We start from the raw sequence: 10,671 nt of genomic DNA on the forward strand, positions 1-10,671 counted from the left end.
CACAGCCACCACCACAGCCCAGGAGATGCTCCCAGCCACGTCCAAGCTCTGCGCCGCCATCTCCTACCGGCACCTGCGCAACATGACCGGTGAGGGGCTGCCTGGGGCGGGAGGGGCAGTGGGGTCCTGTCCCCGCTGTCAGACTGGAGCTCGTGGGAGAAGTTCCCTCTGAGTCGCGGGTGCAGAAAGGACACCCCCCCCTTTGCTTTCTGAACTCCTTCTCGGGCAGGAGGACGAGCTCAGGGGTGCTCTCCTTACCCCACCCTATGCCGTGTTGCTTTCTGGGTTTTGTGATTTACTGTCCCTGCCGCCCTTTTTGCCATCTCTGGTACCCGTGCCTCTGGGGCCAGCTCTGGGTCACACTCCCACTGGCAGTGAGGATTTTCTATCCTTGTGCTCCATTTCTATGCTCTTTCTATGCTCACCCGATGTTCCTCAGTATTTTTACTGCTGTGTGGCTTGGACCTGGAGCCAAGCCTGGGGTTGCTTAGGACAGGCTGTCCCAGGGCAGCGTGACGGCTGCTCCCTGTGCCTGTAGGGACTCAGTAAAGGTGACAAGCAGAGGCTTTTCCATGTTGTATGATCAGACTGGGGGAAAAAGCCCCTGGAAAGGCCCCTGATGCACTCTCCCCCTCAGGTCTGAGGAGACAAGCTGCCGTGGCCATCAGCCAGGAGCTGAGCAGGCTCGCCTGCCGCAGCCCAGGACCCAGCTCCTGGATCCACCAGGTGCGCAGGAGGAGCTCCTTGCTCAGTAAGTGACACCTCAGGGGGGTCTGTCCCTTCCTGCCGGGGGGAGGCTGTCAGGGATTGGGGATCCAGGGAGTGGCTGGGGGAAAACCTGCTTGTGGGAGGGCTGTGCTTCTGCTGAACCAGCAGCAGAGTGGGAATTGGGTTTAATTCCCCGGTCCCTGGGCATGGAAAGGGTATTTGGTGTAGATAAAGCTTATCTGGCACGTTACACTGTTCTTGCACTCACTCCTGCCTTTGTCTGGTCCCGGCAGGCTCGAGGCTGGAGGAGAAGCCCTTCAGTGAGATGGAAATGTCTTACATCAAACAAGGAGAGGAAGCCCTGCAGAAATCCCTCAGAATCCTGGAGGACCAGGACGGCTGGAAGACGGAGACGGTGGCGGTGGGTGCTCTGCCGTGTGGCACTGACACTCCTCCTGCCAACAGCTGTGGTGTAAATCCTGCTGTCCCCCCTCCAGGGAAACGGAGACAAAGTGCTGAGCAAGGTGCTGCCGGACGTGGGGAAGGTGTTCCGGCTGGAGGTGGTGGTGGACCAGCCCCTGGACTCAGTGTACGGAGAGCTGGTGGACAACATGGAGCAGATGGGAGACTGGAACCCCAACGTCAAAGAAGTCAAGGTAGGAAACGTGTGTCACAGCCGGGGTTCACACGGGTCCTGCTCCATGTGGCGTTGGAAGGGCCCATCACAGCAGGAGCACAGGGAATTCTCTGCTGTTCTTTGCGACTGTATCTTGTCCTTTGCCTGCTGCAGATGTGGAGGGTTTTTATGCAGTAACTGTATTGTTGCTGCAGCAAAGGTGAGTCTGGAGCAGCTTCTCTGTGACTAATTCTGCAGGAAATGCTCTTTCCTGCAAGGAGCAGCCAGTTCTGCTGTAACTCTGGGCTGATCCGGAGGAGAAGCAGCCCCAAGGCACAAGGAAGAGTTTGGCTATCCCACAGCTCCTCTGGAATCAGAGAAGCAGTAAGAGAAACACCTTTCCTTTCAGGAACTGAAAACTCACGTTCTGCAGCTGGGGTGGAGCAGATGTTTGCAATTTTTCTCCCTGTAAACACCAAGTTTTTGTCAGACCCTGTGTTTGAGCACCCGGTAACCAAAGGCAGCTTTTTAGCTACGCTGGCACTTAAACACTTCAAACTGAGGTTTCAGTTCCAAACTGCAGATCCTGAAGAAGATCGGGAAGGACACGGTGATCACCCACGAGAAGGCAGCCCCGACCCCCGGGAACATTGTTGGGCCCCGGGACTTCGTGAGCGTCCGGTGCTCCAAGAGACGCGGCTCCACCTGTGTCCTGGCCGGCATGTCCACGACGTACGGAGCGATGCCGGAGCAGGAGGGGTTCGTCAGGTAACCCTCTGTTCAGTCCCCTCATGGGGTGTGCAAGGAGGGAGATTCCCACGGGGCAGGAAGGGTTTAGCAGGGGCTCAGTCACTGGGTTTGTCTGGGCAGCAGGAGCTGCTGAGGAAACCCCCAGTCACTAAGTGTATTTTTGAGGCTCGAAGTCTGGGGTTTGGGTCTGACCCTGTCCCTCCCCCCTGCCAGGGCTGAGAACGGTCCCACCTGCATGGTCCTGCGCCCGCTGCCCGGCAGCCCCTCCCGCACCAGGCTGACCTGGCTGCTCAGCATCGACCTCAAGGTACGGGGAAGGGCACAGGGTGGAGAACAGGGGCTGTGGGGGAGGCAGGTCCCGCTCACAGGCTGTGTCTGCTCCTCTCCAGGGCTGGCTGCCCAAGACCATCATCAACCAGGTCCTGTCCCAGACACAGGTGGACTTCGCCAAACACCTCCGGCAGCGCCTGGCCCGGCCTGTGACCTGCTGACCACGACCCGCCCACCACCCGGGGCAGGGCTTTGTTCAGGGGCAAATGGGGAGTCACTTTGAACAGCCAAGGCCTTTAGCAGCAGACACCACTAATTAATATGTGGTTTCAATCAATAAATATAAAGATTTATTTATTGGAACTCATTGTGGAAGTGCAAGACCAAAAATTTTTAAGTCCTACGTTTGCTTCACTGAGCACGTGCTGGCCCAGCCAGGCACCTCTACCCTCCCTAATTACTGTCACTGAATAAATAAAGCTTTAATTAGTGGTGTCCCAGGCCTGGGCTCACTAGTTATTTGGGAGGCCCCAGACATCTGACTGGGAAGATACATCCTCAGTGAGGCAAACACGGGCCTGACTGAACCTCACCTTTTACTCCCCTAAAACTCAAACACAGCATTTAACTAACAATTTTATTCCCTCTCCCCCCCCACAAAGCAGCTCTAATTTATTTTTCCTGTACAGACACAGACACAGTGTCAAATTATTTATTCATCCAAAAGCTCTGCAATGATGATCATTGGCAGCAGGCCCAGTGTAGCTCCTGTGAGCAGATCTTCAGCTTGAGAGATCTCCAAATGTACCTACTTTGAGTTTAAATCTCACTTGTAACAATTTACAAGACAAAAACAGAATAAAAAGAGAGTTAAAGCCTTTATTTTTAAACTGGTTTCCAGTTTGTGGGGAAAAGAAAAAATACAGTTTGGACAGAAGCCCAAATTTCAGTCTTACATGCAGCTGTCTCGTTCCAACAGAGCCCTCCTGGCTGGGAGCTGTTGGTCCCAATCAGCCAAACACACCTGAGCACAGGTGTCACTGTACCTACACCTGGCAGGTCCAGCTACACCCTGTTCTCAGGAACACCCCACAGTCCCAGCCCAGGAGGAGGTACCTCAGCACCCCCTTCTCCTGGGGGTGACACTGTAACAGTACTGGAGGCTCCAAGAGATGCCCCAAAATAGCACAAAACACCCCAGACCTGCCCCACTCACACTCTGGCAGGGGGAGGGTGTGAACCTGCAGCAGGTAACACATACACAACACCTCAGCCCGGTGGGTCGTGGCTGCTCACTGAGGGATGGATGTTCCTCTGCGATAAATCCTCGGTGTGGGGGGTCTATGGCTCCCAGGGGGGGCTCCTCCTCCCATCCACCTCTGTCTCCACGTGGTACAGGACATCAGCCAGCGTGTGCTCCACCACGGCGCCCCAGCCCATGTCACTCATCTGCAGGGGGAAGCACAGTCAGCTCCAGCCACGGAGTACAGGCCTGGGAAGGAGTGGCAGCAGCATTCCAGGGCTGTTCCCCTCCTGGAAACATCGGTGGGGCAAAAAAGAAAATTCCAAGTGTGTCCTTAAACAACAATTCCACCCTCTTACTGATAAAAGAGGCCAGCACAGGCAACAGCAGGGCCTTACAGTCTGTCAAGAGGAACAAGACAGCATCTACTATTTAACGGAAATTTAATTAAATTATTTATTGGGTTAGCTGTCCTTAAATATTTTTACACACACTGTGGTGTGGTATGAATCACACCAAAATACCTTTTGTTTTAAACACCTTTGGTTTAAACACTTAGTTCTCTCAGATGGGGGTAAAAAAGGTTCAGGTTTACTTACAGGGCGGTAAGTGATGTCTCTGGGTGGATACTTGAAATACGGCCCAAAGTTTATAGAAACCTGGGGAAGACACATTTTCATTAGATCTAAAAAACCAGGAAAATTTCTTTAGTCCTCAGTCCTCATCCCCCTCCTGCTTCTGAGCCTACCCCCAGCCTGTGCAAGCCCACAGGAACAAGCACCCCTGGCATGGAAGGAGGGTGTTCCTTCAGCAGTTTCGTTCCAGAGTCACTTCACTAAAATAATTCCCATCTTTCCTCCTCACTTGGCAGGCTCCCAGAGCACTCCCACTCTGTGCATTACTGAAACTGAGGGATTCAGGCATTCTCCTTCAAAGACACCTCACTTACCGTGCAGCCTTTGTACAAAGAAATGGCAGGAAAATAAACCCCTTCAAAGATGTCCTTAAAGGCAACTCCTTGGCTGACACCGTTCTTGAAGAATATGATCTGAAAAATGAAGGGTTTTCCCACTGATGGTGGCTGTCATAACACAGCAACTCCCTCAGGATTACCCCCAGTTCCCCTTTACCAGATGTGTTGAAGTGACACCCAAGAACTCACCTGGCTTCCAGGTGCCTGCTTTAGGCTCTTCTCTGCCTTGTCCACAAAATCCTTCTCTTCAAAGTACAAGTAGCTTTTGAATTTGATCAAAGCCTGAAATAGCAGCAAACAATGTCAGAAGTAAGTCCAAAAATCTGTTGCCCATCACCTGCCCTGCTTGGGGACAGGTGTGCCTGGTGTCAGAGTACCTGTGAGGAGTGATTCCCACAGCTCAAGTATTTGAGAGCCAGGAGGGGAAGATGAAAGGAGACGTGGGCAATCCCATCCAGGAGTATTTTGGACCTCTCCCCTATGAACCACGGAGGTACCCAGAGGCAGGATGGGAAGGATCCACGGAAAGGGGCAGGAGTGAGGCCAGAGCAACCTGTTTGCCACTTATCCACCTGCCAATGTTCAATCCAACAGTGAACTTGCCCCTCACCTTGTCTTTGTAGGTGTCAGGCAGGGACTTGGCTGTCTCAGTGTCCTCTGGAAGGCTGATGTAAAACCCCAGGACGTCTCCCTGTCCGTAGCCAGATGAATAATGTTTCCCTATCGACTGGTGAAACTTGGTTCCCTTTTTGCTGCGCCAGGAGTAACTGAACTTGTCATATCCCAGAGGGGCCTGGAGGTTCCCTGCGGAGACAAACACTTCGTTGTGAACACGTGGAGTGTAGCAGGAGCATCTCCTAAGAAGTATTTGGTACCACTATTTACCCAAGGGCTGTGACCAGCCTAGTCTGGCAGCTGTGTCTGGAGGCATCTCATCCATGGAGATCTCGAAGTACCAGGCTCCTTTCCGCACGCCATGGGAGGCTCGCACCATGGAATAGCCCTTCTCGCCAATAACAGTCAGCCTGTCGTCAGAGATCTTCAGCTGGGGAGCTGCAGGGGGTGACACCAGCAGTTATTTGGGATTTGCAAAGTGTGGAGGTGTCAGAAGGCAAATGAACGTGCAGAGGTGGATCTGCCATCTGCACCTCTGAGAGCAATGACACCTGAAACGTCACTGACCGGTAACGAGAGGTCACCGGGACGTCCCTGTAAGGAAACACAGCCTGCACAGATTAACGAGCTCTCTACCTCGGTCGTGCAGTGCCAGGAGGACTCGTTCATACAGGCAGGCTCTGTACAGGTCCCCAGGAATCGGTTTTCCTGCCCAGCAGTCCAGCTCCAGCTTTTCCGGGTCGGGCGCGTGGGGGTCAGGCTCGGCCAGGATGTATCGGTACCCGTCCTTGTTGAAGGGGTGTTCCAGAGGGTACCCGTGGGGGGGCAAGCGCTGAGCTGAGAACAATGGGTCACTGAAACACAGAAACTCCAGGCTGGCATCTCCCAGTGGCTGTGGTGCCATCACAGATCACCCCAGGACACCCCCCTGCAGAGCTGTCCCTGCGCTCAGGGGCTGCACAGCGGTGTCTGTGCCAAACGAGCACACCCTCCCCCACTGCAAATGATTTATGGCCTGTGAGTTATCAGTAACGTCACAGGGCTCTGGAGTGACTCCCCATGAACCCACCCGAGGCAGAGACAGGTGGGAGGCAGCTTAAGGCATCACAAGCACGGATGTCCCCGCCCGGTGCCCAACACCTCAGTACCCGTGCCCTCCTCTCACCTCCGGGTTTTCTTGGCTGTTCCCGTGGTCCCTCCGTCCTGCTGCTTGCGTTTGGCTCCCCGGCCCTTCCCGCTGCCTCCAGCAGCCATTCCCCCTGCACACACAGAGCGGGCACGTTAAGGAGCCGGGGGTCGGGGAGCGCCCGCGCGCCCGGAATCTCCAGGGACAGAGGGGCAGAAGCAGCCAAACCAAAACGAGCTCGTGGGCTCAGGAGCCTTTGCCCACAGTCAGTGTGAACCAGCCCGTGGTGCCAACGAGCACAGCAAAATCCGCAGGGGACTAAATTTGGAGCGGAAGCTGAGGGAGACTGAGCAGCAAAACAAGCTCAACCCGGGCTTTTGAGGTCAGAATTAAGAATCTTTTCTGTCATGAGAAGAGCTACAGGCAGCAGCACTGGGATCCACTTCAGAGGTATTATTATTAGTCTTTCATGGAGATTCCAGTCACAGTTCCAATCTACTTCTGCAGAAGCAGCAGAAACCCACCCTACAGCACAGCCACTATCCCAGTGACCCTGTGCTGGGGGAACACTGACACCAATCAGCAAGAAGCACTTTAATGTTCAATTTCCATCTATAAAATAAAATACACCTACGTGGAGGAAAAACAAAAAGCAAGAGGTGTTTCTCTTCAGTATCACCAAAGTCAGTTCTGGGATTGAACAGTGTACCAGCCTGAACTACAGCACTGATTTTGAACTCACAGGACTGTAGTACAGGAAAGGCTGCATGTCAAATTTAATCAAACTGAGATCAGCACAACGTTTTAATGAATTAAATCATATGTGCATTTTACCATCACACTATTTCAAAAGAGATTAGTGTTGATTCACAAGGAAAACTACGGAAATTTCATGTACTGTAGATAAACACCTTCACGAACTGCATTCGTGTGGTAATTAAAAATCCAGTCAGTTCTTCCATTACCAGCATTCCCTTATGGTGTAAGGGATCCAAATCACCCAGGGAATACCATATTCTGCACAAACATGACCTGATCCAGCTGCACATCACCTGATCCAGTGCAGATAAACATTCAGGATCTCCAGCTGGTAAATATTTACTTGCCCAAACCATCACGCTGTATGTTTCAGACTGAATTATTTAGACATTAAGAGTTAAAATGACAACATCAGGTCAACTGACACAAAGTAAAAATAAATATAAGAACAAAATACACAAAACATTTATAACAGTCAAGTAGGGCAGAATATGGCAATAAAAGCTTCTAATTGCTAAAGATTAAAGAGTGGAATTGCTGGTTTGTATTAAAGCCTGACTGCAATCACATCAGGGCACGCTTTCATTTTTAATTGACTTTGGCTTCTAAGAGAATCAAGCAAAAAAGCTTTGCAAACAGCAATACTTAAGTTTTAGAAGCTGAAAGGTAAATATTCACCTCCCAGAGAGGCTCCACCTGCAAGAACAGAAGTGGCACCACATGTTTGTCAGTCTCCCGGAAATTCAATAAAAAACAACCCGTGCATGACATGGAGACAACACACCTGAGATATCTGTAACCTGTTCTAAAAAGCCCCAAATACCTCCTGCCTGTACTATTGGGATGTGTTTACTGCAAATTATTAATACATATCCTCATCAGCAGGTACTTCACTGCAGTAAGGTCACCCTGAGCAACCTCGGCAGGACGGGACAGCACAGGAGTCACCCTCAAGGAGTAACAGTAAAGCACAAGCAGTGAGCACAAGGAATAATGCATATATTTATCCTTTCCCCAGCTACTTTCAACTCTCAGAGAAAGGGAAACACAAGGAAGTAAATTAAAACCATTCTAAGAGCAAACTGACAAGCTGGGTTTTCCGGCGAGCATCTCGATTTATCTGGTCACCGTAAAGAAACAGCTGAACCTTCCCAAGAACTAAAGTTAATCCTTCTATAAAAAGGCACAGTGAGACTGTTCTGAGCACAAGCATAAACTCAGCTCACACGACAGCTGAACTGCACAGATGCCCAGAGGACTGGGAAATGCAGCTTAGTCCCAAATACCCAAAACCCTCCCGAGTAAAGAACTTGCCATTCAAGCTTCCACTCGTGGACACAGCGTTGCTCTGTTTCTGGTTGTCATAGGCAGGGCCAATATTGGCAAGATCCTGCAAGAGATCAAACAATCTGCTGAACAGACTTGGTCAAAGGTGCCACCCTGAGCCCGAGCAGGGCACTCCCAGGTGCTGGAGCTCCCACCCACCGCTGGCACAACACGGACTCATGGCAGAGCTTTGCCCCTTGACTGAGCAGAAGGCACCACAAGGATCCCCCACTTCTCCTCCCAGATCCCTGCTCTCCCTTCTCTCATCACATACCTGGTCTAGAAGCCCAAATTTGGGGTAATCTTCCTCTGGGTCTTTACTGCCTGGGTCTGGGTGCTCTTTCACCAGGAACACATCTCTTTCTTTGCACTGAAACAGAGTTCAAGTCACACGAGGTAAGATTAACAAACTAATTAACAAGTGTTTAAATCCCATTGTGTACTATTAATATGGGGGAGGTACATCAGCATCTTCACCCTTCAGCTCCAAGCTCAGCCCTCAGCACACACCAGCATCAGAAAACTAAAATGTTCGTGGTAGTTCCTCCAGGGATTTACCCCCAGTTCTTACCATGGTTTTGACAATGTTATTGGGCCAGGTCATTTTCCCAGGCCTCTGCCGCGTTGTCATACACTCCCAGTATTTGTCAATGAACGGGATAATATCCTGTGAAAGCAGAGAACATTTCTCTGAGCTCCTCTCACTGACACCACCCCTGACGCGGACCCGCGGCGGTTCCGTCACAGCCAAACCTTATCCTTGGAGAACATCGTCTTGGGGTGCTCGTCCTGTGTCCTCGACTGCCACGTGAGGTTGGCCAGAGCACTAAGGCACATTTCCTTGAGATCTGGAAAACAAAACACCCCAGGGATACACTTACACTTGGTGGGGAAGATCAGGACACCCTCCTGTGTTCACAGCAATCACCGACCCCACAGCATCACCCCGAGGAACAGCAAACCCCTTCGAGTTCATCCTGATCAGCCCCCACTGAACACATTTACACCATCTTCAGCAATTAAAACAGCAAAACATTTTTAGAAAAAGCCTCAGATTTGTTGCTATGAATTTTCTGGTCATTTTCCAAGAGTCTCAGCAGAGCCCTCCCAGACAAAACCAAACCTTCAGAATTATCTTGCACAGAAGACCCCCCAACGTGCTTCTCCCAGACTCACTCGCTTGTTTCCTCAGGAAGTAGGTGTTCCCACTGTGGTGGCACACGTTGCAGTGGAAGCTGTAGTTGGTCATGAAGGGCAAACAGGACCTGGGAAAGAGCAGGTTTGTCAGGGCTGGGTACACCGTAATTACTGCATTAGATTAAAGGAATGCCAGAATTACTGAGATTAGAAAAGACCTCTGACATCATCGAGTCCACCCTGTGCCCCATCCCCACCTTGTCCCCCAGCCCAGAGCACTGAGTGCCATGTCCAGTCCTTCCTTGGACATCTCCAGGCATGGGGACTCCACTACCTTCCTGGGCAGCCCCTTCCAATACCTGACCACGCTTACCAGGGAAAAATTCCTCCTGATGTCCAACCTGACCCTCCCCTGGCACAGCTTGAGGCCATTTCCTGCCATCCTGTCCCTTGTTCCCTGGGAGCTCCCCCCTCCTGTCAGGGGGCTGCAGAGCCAGAAGGTCCCCCCTGAGCCTCCTTTTCTCCAGGCTGAGCCCCCCCAGCTGCTCATGGTGCTCCAGACCCTTCCCACCTCCGTTCCCTTCCCTGGCCACACTCCAGCCCCTCAGTGTCTTTCTTAGAAAAGAAATAAAGTTAATTATTCTTTACTACACTAGATTAAGACATTAATTATTCCAGATTAGAAACCAACTATTCTTTCTCTCCCTGAGCCCAGAAACACCTTACAGGCTCAGTGGTATCTGGTGGGGGTGCTTTTATCACGGGCAAAGTCTTAGTTATTTACACAACATGCTGGTTTCCAAGTGTCCAAGGATACGGATGAGGCCTTGGTCCTTGGGAACTCTAAAACACTCCCTTCCTGCTGCCAGGGCTCACGTACGTGGTGTCGATGCCGAAGGTGTCCGCCGTGAACCACTTGGTGCAGATCCCACACTGCAGCTCGATCTCCCCCAGCTGCCGCGCGTTCTCCTCGTCCCCCGAGCCCCCCTGGGCATCCAGGGCCTCGGCACCATCCCCAGCCGTGTCCTGGAAAGGAGCAGAGCCAGGGAATCACACACTGCCTGGGGCAGATCCAGGGAATCACACACTGCCTGGGGCAGATCCAGGGAATCACACACTGCCCGGGGCAGAGCCAGGGACTCACACAC

At 52.0% G+C, this 10,671-nt stretch overlaps 3 protein-coding genes across 4 annotated transcripts in view; 2 read left to right on the top strand and 1 right to left on the bottom strand.

Annotated features, from left to right (window-relative positions):
* The first annotated feature begins 6 nt into the window (after positions 1–6).
* Positions 7–3,219, top strand: STAR (steroidogenic acute regulatory protein). The gene is made up of 7 exons (XM_008929913.4): positions 7–89; positions 638–751; positions 1,002–1,129; positions 1,206–1,364; positions 1,908–2,092; positions 2,288–2,381; positions 2,464–3,219. The coding sequence occupies exons 1-7, from the start codon at positions 26–28 to the stop codon at positions 2,563–2,565; spliced, it is 846 nt and encodes a 281-aa protein (XP_008928161.4). The 5' UTR covers positions 7–25; the 3' UTR covers positions 2,566–3,219.
* ASH2L (ASH2 like, histone lysine methyltransferase complex subunit) lies at positions 3,204–10,552 on the bottom strand. Of its 2 annotated transcripts, XM_029965000.1 has the most exons (15): positions 10,404–10,552; positions 9,563–9,651; positions 9,140–9,234; positions 8,958–9,053; positions 8,661–8,756; positions 8,375–8,450; positions 7,739–7,756; positions 6,341–6,434; positions 5,812–6,029; positions 5,446–5,613; positions 5,171–5,364; positions 4,750–4,842; positions 4,537–4,635; positions 4,187–4,246; positions 3,204–3,793 (listed from the first exon to the last, which is right to left on the bottom strand). In XM_029965000.1, exons 2-15 carry the CDS (start codon positions 9,633–9,635, stop codon positions 3,686–3,688), a joined length of 1,488 nt encoding a protein of 495 aa, XP_029820860.1. In that variant the 5' UTR covers positions 9,636–9,651; positions 10,404–10,552; the 3' UTR covers positions 3,204–3,685. The 2 variants fall into 2 exon arrangements, with proteins under 2 accessions (XP_029820860.1, XP_029820861.1); XM_029965001.1 differs by lacking the exon at positions 7,739–7,756.
* LOC103763185 (nodal homolog) overlaps positions 10,413–10,671 on the top strand; it is a 3,907-nt gene continuing 3,648 nt past the window's right edge. Inside the window, exon 1 of the mRNA XM_029964986.1 lies at positions 10,413–10,442. Coding sequence (XP_029820846.1) covers positions 10,413–10,442 — 30 coding nt within the window. The remainder of the gene's footprint in view (positions 10,443–10,671) is intronic.

This window comes from Manacus vitellinus, unplaced genomic scaffold (assembly GCF_001715985.3).
Source record: "Manacus vitellinus isolate BGI_N305 unplaced genomic scaffold, ASM171598v3 scaffold_87_pilon, whole genome shotgun sequence".
Classification (NCBI taxonomy): domain Eukaryota; kingdom Metazoa; phylum Chordata; class Aves; order Passeriformes; family Pipridae; genus Manacus; species Manacus vitellinus.